Source organism: Triticum aestivum, chromosome 5A, assembly GCF_018294505.1.
Source record: "Triticum aestivum cultivar Chinese Spring chromosome 5A, IWGSC CS RefSeq v2.1, whole genome shotgun sequence".
In the NCBI taxonomy this organism is placed as follows: Eukaryota; Viridiplantae; Streptophyta; class Magnoliopsida; order Poales; family Poaceae; genus Triticum; species Triticum aestivum.
In genome coordinates this window covers 696,660,093-696,669,143 of record NC_057806.1, presented here as the reverse complement: position 1 = coordinate 696,669,143, position 9,051 = coordinate 696,660,093, and the positions used below count along the sequence as shown (strand labels likewise).

Genomic DNA, 9,051 nt, shown 5'->3' with positions numbered 1-9,051 from the left:
GCCAACTTTGTTGGAAAAAATATCAATATCTACAATACCAAAGCTATATGGTATGAAAATTAATTTCATGATGCATCTAACAATATTGATTTCATATTGTGAATCTTGGTATTTTTTCTATGAACTTCGTCAAAGTTGACAAAGTTTGACTTTGACCAGATCTTATATGTAGACTAAAACAAAACGAATGGAGTATTACTTAGTCCATTGAATGACTGGAAATGAACGGCTCATATTGTTTAGATGCACTGTAAAAGAACTTCGGATAATATTACACATTAGAATTACAAACGTAGTACATATTACAAGCATAATTACAATCCTGGCGGTGACAGAGCGCATCCAGTGTAGAATAGAAATGAGCAGTTATTTATATGAAGACATTAGTGTCACAAGGACAAGACAGGACCAATGGTTTTCTAGCACCCCTTAAGGTTTTCGAGGCTCATGTCATGTACATGGCTTTCCCCGGCTCCGTATTTACGATGTGTAAAGCACATAGGTTCTTTCGGCTGCGCGAGCTCAATGCCTTTGTTATCCAGGCTTGCTACCACCCAAGACATGAGAGGGCGAGCGTCCGGGTCATGCTGCACCGACAAGAGTCCGACATGGATGCATCGTAGAGCTTCAGCGAGAGAGCAATCCTCGATGATAGATGACTCGATTAGATCCATCAATTTCCCATCCTTCCTTAAGCTCCACGCCTGCATCAAACCAATCATGTCATTAACTAAGTCCACGACATAGTACCACCTTCATATCAGTTGAACAAATTCTAATCACTGAATAAAGTTTTTTTAGAAAAGGAGGATAACCCGCAGCCTCTGTATCGAAAGATGCACACAACCATAATCACTAGATAAAGTAAAATACACTCACATAATTTATAAGGTTATGAGTGCATGCACATGAGCTCTTTGGGGTTGTGGTGCCGGTCTTCATGCCACTCACAATCTCTAGAATTAATACCCCAAAGCTGTAAACATCGGATTTGACGGAGATTATGCCTTCCATTGCGTATTCAGGCGACATGTATCCGCTGGTTTGACAATTAACCATGGTAAATTGAAACTTATCATCCAATTGAAGCACAAAAGTTAAGAGATCCCATAAATGAAATTCCACACTACTCACAATGTTCCAACAACTTGATTGGTATGTTGTTCGTGTTCGTTCACACCAAAGACCCTAGCTGTACCAAAATCAGATATTTTCGGGTTCATCTCAGCATCCAACAATATGTTGCCTGCTTTGAGATCTCTATGAATCATAACCAATCTGGAATCTTGGTGGAGATAAAGAAGTCCCCTAGCTACTCCAATGATTATCTTAAATCTTGTTGGCCAATTGAGTAGTGATTTTCTTGTATCATCTATCAGGGATAAAGTTAGACGAATCATCTTGTCAGTGATGTTTGACCGAAAATAGAGATTTTGCAACAGGTGAGTAGAGAACGTACTGAAAATGAAGTAATCCAAACTTCGGTTAGGTAGGTATTCATAAATCAAAAGCTTTTCGTCTTCATAAATACTGCAGCCCATAAGTTTGACCAAGTTTCTATGCTGCAACCTAGAAGTCAGAGCTATTTCATTTTTGAACTCCACAGCCCCTTGGACAGAACCAACACGAAGCCTTTTCACAGCAATTTCCTTACCATCTTCGAACGTTCCCTGAAACATGAGGTATTATTGAGTCAAGAAAGTTAGATCTTCTAATATTAATTATCTAACTGTTTCCCTTGCAAAAAAAGATCTAACTATCAGTAAAAATATTTCTTACCTTATAAACGTTGCCAAACCCTCCTTTGCCAAGAATGTTGGATTCAGAGAAATTATTTGTCGCAGCAGCAAGTGCCATGAAGTTCAAAATGGGAAACTCTGTGTAACTATCAGCAACCTCATTATAATTTTCTGTATCTCGTCGCATCATCCTTTCCCGGACAACCATGCTTCCTTGATTGCCTGTCAGGACTGTGTGCACCATCTCTTCAGTTTCTTGGGACTGGAGATAAGATTAAATTATAACTAAAGAAAAAGTTTCATACCTCTAGAGCCATAGATCCAAATAGGCACCACGCATATGAGTATCAGAAAACTTGAAACAACTGGTAATACAATTTCTAGGATTTTGATCTTTCTCATGTTGCCTGCACAACAAATAATATAACGAGAATCACCAAAGTTTGTTAGTGCTAATCACCACATTCATAGTGGACTCCTTTCTGGAATTTCACTCTTTAGAGGAAAAGAATATATATATATATATATATATATATATATATATATATATATATATATATATATATATATATATATATATAGTTTCCTACAAGCAGTGGTAGTTACCACCACTTGCGTTTTGTATGTTGTATGTAGTATCTGTCGGAACCGAGAGTATGTACGTGTCGTATGTAGTATATAACAATAATCAGGTAGTATATATACTAATTTTTAGGTAGTATGTATCACTTTTTGAGTATGCTTATTTTTACGTACAAATATGTACGTATTTTACAAATATAACAAAAACTATGAGTTCATATGCAATTTTTTCATGTAACTTGCTTTGAAATATCTTAGATATAGTATATGAACATATTTAAAATAATAAAATAGTATATATAATACCACATGGTAGTATATGAGACATGTGGGGTAACTACCACCGGGTGGTAGGATGAATTTTCCCTATATATATATGTATATATATATATATATATATATATATATATGTATATATGTATATATATGTATATATATGTATATATATATATATATATATTCTAAGGCCTTGTTTGGTTCAGCTTTTATCGACGGATCGCAGCGGAATCTGAACCAAAGGGCGAACCCAGCAAAATCCGATTCCAGAAATCCACTCCCAAAATCTGAACCAAAAGCGAAAGTAGCCCAGAACGTGCTTTCCAAAATCTAAGGGCATCTCCAGCCGCGCCCCCAGGAAGGCTTCCCCAGGCGATTTTTTCGCGTCGGCGCCAAAAAACGGCCCAGCCGCGCCACCAGGAGCCCGATTTTTGCCGACCTAGGCCGAAAACAGCGCCGGCGGACCCAGGCCGAACCCGGCGCGCTGGGGGGCGCCCGGGGCCGCCGGGGCGAGCTGTTTTGGCGCGAAAAAGCCGCGGGCCAGCCGCGTCAGCGACACGGCGCCTCGTCTTCCCCCAACGGCCTCGGTTCCCACGGGGAATCAATGGCAAGGCTGCCGCCGGTCAGCCTTGCCATTGATTCCTCACGGGCGGCGCGTCACGGGACGGCGCGCCGACGCCTCCCCTTCCTCGCACGCATACACACGGGTGCGGCGCGGCTATATAGCCGGTGGCCTGCACTCGCATGTGCCCACACCAACCCCGCCCATCGCCGCCGCCCAGCCCCTCCCTCTCCCTACCTCTCCCGAGCGCCGCCGCCCAGCCCCTCCCTCTATCTCTCTACCTCTCTCGAGCCCGTCGCCATGGCGGAACGCTTCCCCAGAGATGAGGCGGTGGCCAACGGCTTCGGTCGCCGTTCGCTCCGCGAACAGGAGTCCTGGCTCCTGTTCCAGGCGAAAATCCCGGCGCCGCCGGACATGCGCGCCGGACCGACGGGGTGGAGACTCAGCGTCGGGGGAGTGCCCATTCCCCCTTTGCCCGACGCCATGGCGAAGCCGAAGTACTTCACCGAGGAAGTCTAGGTCGTGCGCGCCTCCCTCACCGATGCCCAACTCTCCCTCCCCCAGTACGTCGCCGACAACCACGCGGCTTGGGCGGCGTATTTCGAGCGCCGCCAGTAGCAGCGCTTGGCGTCCACTAACGGCGCGCCGGTGGACGGCGGCCGACAGAACAGCGAGGGGCGCCACCTGTGGTGGGGTGTCCCCGGCCGCACACTCGAGGGCGTGCTGACGTACCTCGAGGGCGGCAACGACCCGCTGTTGGCGTACCCGGCGAGGGCGGCCGCCCCGGCGCAGCACCGACGCGCCGGGCCATGGGCGCCTAGGAGGTTCGGGTCCTCCTCCTCTTCTTCCTCCTCCCGATCTTCATCGCACTCCTCCGGCACTCCAGCCCTGCTCGGCGTCAAGGCCGAGCCCGCGGCGGAGACGCCGCTCGGCCGGCGCACTCGCAGCGCCGGCATCGTCATCAACGAGGGCGGCCGGCGCGCCTACTCGTCGGCTCCTCCTCCGCACTTCGTCAAGACAAAGACGGAGCCGGGGCTCGCGCCGGTGAAGAAGGAGCCGGCCGCGCCGGTGACGACGGAGCTCGACGACGACGGCGCGGCCCTGGAATGGGCGCGCAGGGACTCCATAGCGATGGAGAAGGAGCGCCTGGAGAAGGCGAAGGAGCGCCAGTGCGCCGCCCTGCTTCGCTTTGCGGAGCGTCGACGCGGCCGCGACGAAGGCGGAGTCGTCGTCATCTACGACAGCGACGAAGACGACGACGATGCGCCGCCACTAGTCCGCCATGGCGACGCCGGGCAGGGGTCCAGCAGGGGCGCCCGTGTCAAGGAGGAGAAGGCCGACGACAACGATGGTGGCGACGGCGGCGACTTCAGCCAGTTTTTCCTTTAGATTAATTTATGTATATGTGCTATGTAATGAAAATCCGCGAGCTTCGCCGAAATGGGCCGAAATTTATCGTGTTTGGCCGAAATTTATCATGTTTGGCCGAAATTTATCGTGTTTAAGCCGAACTTCGCCGAACTTCTTTTATTTTCAAACGTGCCTGGGGGCGGCCCTGGGGCCGGCGGCTGGGGACCAACTCGCCCCTAGGCCCAATTTTTGCGCCGGATCACCCCCAGGCGGCGATTTTAGGCGCCCCCTGGGGGACCAACGGCTGGAGATGCCCTAATTCCGCTATGGGCCAAAATCTGAAAAAGCTGTATCAGCTGGTTTGCCAAATGACCTACATATTTTTCACATCAGATTTTCCACAGCAGATTTTTCACAGCTGCTTTTAGAAATCCATGGCCGAACCAAACAGGGCCTAAGCGTGAGTATAGAATAGCTTATTCTACACCCCCTAGTAATGGTACATATAAAATCTAGTAAAACGGTGTACACAATGTAGTAATTCGGAAAATATTTTTTTATCTCCCAAGTTTGTAATTTACAACATTTTTACGAAAATGTCTATATTTTACATAGTGTGTTACTATATTTTGTGTTACTAGATATATCATAAGCAATCAGAGAAAGAGAACAAGGAATTAATCATGCATACCTTGTAATCTTTTAGTCCGAACATAGAGGTTCTCCCCTCCTTGAGTGTGGTTCTCCATGTCGATCAAATCTCCCATCCATACCAGGCATCTTGTGTCATCCCCATCAATATCCATGTTGCTCATCTTGGAATAAGCATATGCCACACAGGAGCAATTGCTTCTGCATTCCTCCGTGCACTCATCAAAGCTTCTGCTCGGGACATGTATGAACTTGTCAGGGACCTTCATGCCTGGAAAGACCAAGAAACCGTCTCCATGGGTGCACCTCTGCACCTCCTTCTGGCGGCATCCATGTGAGAAGCCATTGGCGATCCATCCTTCACCATCCCTCGGCTCAAAACCTTCAAGGCACTTGCAAACTGGGACAACTTCTGTATTGTCGCAGTAACCATAAAGACCACAGTAGCCGTACATATTGCACTCATGTTGAGGCTCTGCATACAGGGCTCTCCATGCAGACATGTTGCTCTCCCAGATTAGTAGATTTACCTTGCCCAAGTAGTCAATCTCCATCCTGACCAGCAGGACGAAGTAGCCAATCGGCATGATGAAGGACATGTACACCTCGTCACCGGCGTGATGTAAGGCCATATAAATGGTAGACTCGTTGAATCCACCAACATAGAGGTAATTTGTCCACACCGGGCTTCGCCGGTGTGGCCTCGAGCCATTCCAGACGAAGCACTGGAGGAGGCTGCTAGGGTCTGCGCCGTAGGAGAACTCACCGGGGGATGGGTCATGTAGGCCTTTCCAGGAGACGAGGTGCTGCAGTGGAAGCGTGTTGTGGCTGAGCCTGAGGTTCATGCCGGGTAGGAGAGTGTCGGTAGGGTGGTCGAAGCTTTGCCATAGGATGGTACTATCAGTTAATGATCTAAGGATGAAGTTGCCAGTGTTGTCCAACACTGCTTCCACCGAGATGGAGTTGATGTTGATGCTGTTGTACGTTGTCCAGAAGACACGACCATTGTTATCAGACAAGACTATGTCGGAGCTGCCGGTGACGGCAAGATTTGCAGAGGAAAGGTTAGTGGTGATCGGCGCCGCACGGTTAGAAACCCATACCACCGTGCGCTCCGGGATGTCGTTGTACCATATGCCAACATAGTGATGGTTCTTAGTGGAGTTGTACGGGGAGAAGAATCCCAGGGCAAACACCCCATCTTGAGAGACGAGGACACTGCCAGGGGAGAGCGGCTTGCCAGCGACAAGCCGATTATCGGATGAGCAAATAGGCACCGAACTGAATGGCCAAGAAAGAAGCAAAAGAATAGCGTACACAGGAAGGGGAGAATACATTGGCATTCTTGGCCTTCTGCTTGCTTGCAGGATCATGGTGGAGTACAATATCTTTGAGGCGCTTGCAATGAGAATGAGTATGGGGTCACCCGACTAGGGAATATATACACAGTGTATAGAACCAATCAGAGCGCCATGCTGCCTTGGATTGGATACTTGGACCCCAGAGGAATGAAAGAGTGGTTGAGTTGTTCTAAATTTGTTCCGGAAGTTAGGCACCAGCGGTCAGGTCTGTTGAGATTGAAAAGGACATGAGGCGGAAAAAATATGTGCTTCTTAAATGGCGGCTAAGAAATCTAATACCTCACGTCTCGTCCTATGCTAGACCAGATCAACAACATGGTCATTCACTCGTACATCCAAAGTTCTAGAGCCCTTGCCCTTGCCTTTCTTCTTGCTATTGCCTTTCAACAACATGGCCTTTCTTCTTGCTCTTGCCTTCCATGCAAAAGCTACAGATCTGCAAAGAAGTCCGGCGCGAATCCGTTCAATCTCTTGCCCTTGCCTTTCTTCTTGCTCCTCGACCCTGTCCAACAGGACCGCACAAGCAAGGGTAACCATGAGAAACTCTGATGATGCGGTAGTAGCAACAGAGGCATCGGTTGCTTTGATACAAGGCAGGCAGTATGTAGTAGTGTGCTAGTACAAGTACCATGCAACATGTTGAATATCTATTTTGCGGGCGTGCATGTTGCATTACTTGTGCCGGTCGACAAAAAATTTGAAATTTGGTACTCCTATTTTTGAATTCGTATAAACTAGCACAAATGCTCGTGCGTTGCTACAGGAGAAAACATTGGTTCCAATGAACAACGGTTGGCCTATTTGAGAAACTGTGTCGTGGTACAATGGACGCTCATGAGAAAAAATGGATCATTTGAGGATTGCGCATGAGCTCATGACACGGGGCCGGTATTATTCGGAGTAAATTTATGTTTATGAACCAGAAAAATTAGCAATATCAATAATCTTAAGTAATTGCAGGAGCAAGCAAACCAACCTAGAATAACAATTGCAGCAGCAATAAGCAATTCCAAACATCATTTTGGTCCATTTAGCACAAGATGAGAGCGCTGCGGGTGGAGAGGGATGGGCGTGCTGAGGAATTCGATCGGGTGCACTTTGGAGCATATTCTTTGATTGTTTAATAACTGCTACTTCTAAATGATGCATCATTGTAACCTTTACAAAATTATTACATGTCAACACTAAGGTGATGGACGAAAGGTTTATACACGTGCACTTTGTGAACTTCCACTCCTTTCCGCAGACTGGTAAATTCACGTGTAGTCAATGGGCAGTGTTTATCCCAATCACTGCAAATAACCACCATCCGTCCCGAACCAAAGGAATATTCTAAATCCGAAAGCACCGGTAGTTAAGTTTTAATTTTTTTGTAGAAAGCTAAAACTCAAATTGTTGACCCTACTGATTTACAGCCAACGAAACCTCAGATACATGTCTAAAGTTCATTAGGGCTGCCAACCAACACACAAAAGCTCCTTTTTGGGAACATCACACATGTCATGTTCACTTGTTTAGAGCAAATGGAAGTTTTCTCCACCAAGTAAATCAACCTTGACAAAAGAATAAAGTTACCAGATGTCCGTACATAATCATTTTGCACAAACATACGCCACCTACACTGGAGAACAAAGTTGTCCAGCAACCAACAAAATGTTCAAATTACTTTATAAAGACTGACGATTTTTGTTATGATGAAACCTTCAAAATTGTGTACCAAACGTTCGGATCAAAGAAAATGTAGGATCCTCGTTCATACAATGAAATTTTCAAAGAGGTGCCACATCTGGAGTCCGTGTGAGCCATACACGATACTCTCTCTAGTAAAACCACGCTAAATATAGGTCATTTGACATATTTCAGTTTTACTTTGGGTTTTCTAGATACGACTTACTAATTCCAGGACACCGGCAGGCATGTTGTCTTAATTTGCTTTTGCAATATCAGAAAGAAAGCTGCAGATGTTCAGCTTTTTTCTAATGTGAGTTGTAATTTGGGTAACATAATATTCAGAATGACTGTACAGATGACTCTTCCATGATCTACTTTTCTGAGTAAGATATTTACATATAAAGTAGGCAATCCTTTGATGTTTAAGTACTTCTCAGGAGCTGAATATATGTCCTATGGAAATTTCTTACCAGATTTTGGAAGAATTTTCGTATCAACAGAGGCCGCTCAGCTGTCATACTCAACAATTCAATGTACAATCTACTGAAATCGACAATTTTTCTTTCGAATACGCACAAACATGCGTACCATGTATAGATAGAAGAAGTATTCCCTCCATTTTTATATACAAGGTCACTATGAAATATACGTTTTGCATCTATACAAGGCCATCAACAGTAATCGAGGCAAAATTAATGGTATTTTCTCGTACTAGCAACCTGTTTAATAGTTGCATGCATGCAATCATAATGACAGTCAGCTATTTCTCCATTCAGTTTTCTTGCATGCATGTGGGGTATTAATGACCCCATTATACGAAAAGAAAAGCTGACTTGCAAAGCAGGCATTAAATTTTACA

At 45.9% G+C, this 9,051-nt stretch overlaps 1 protein-coding gene across 1 annotated transcript; it reads right to left on the bottom strand.

Moving 5' to 3' along the window:
• Positions 1 to 330: 330 nt before the first annotated feature.
• On the bottom strand, positions 331 to 6,553 carry LOC123108483 (G-type lectin S-receptor-like serine/threonine-protein kinase B120). The gene is made up of 6 exons (XM_044530266.1): positions 5,201 to 6,553; positions 1,780 to 1,961; positions 1,460 to 1,670; positions 1,135 to 1,372; positions 880 to 1,039; positions 331 to 704 (listed from the first exon to the last, which is right to left on the bottom strand). Exons 1-6 carry the CDS (start codon positions 6,531 to 6,533, stop codon positions 420 to 422), a joined length of 2,409 nt encoding a protein of 802 aa, XP_044386201.1. The 5' UTR covers positions 6,534 to 6,553; the 3' UTR covers positions 331 to 419.
• Between the last annotated feature and the right edge of the window lie 2,498 nt (positions 6,554 to 9,051).

Coding starts and splice junctions, on each gene's coding strand:
- LOC123108483 (XM_044530266.1), bottom strand. CDS start 6,533: ATGATCCTGCAAGCAAGCAGAAGGCCAAGAATGCCAATGTATTCTCCC. Junction 1,040..1,134: donor AATCAAGTTGTTGGAACATT/GTGAGTAGTGTG, acceptor TTGTCAAACCAG/CGGATACATGTCGCCTGAAT. Junction 705..879: donor CTCATAACCTTATAAATTAT/GTGAGTGTATTT, acceptor GGTTTGATGCAG/GCGTGGAGCTTAAGGAAGGA.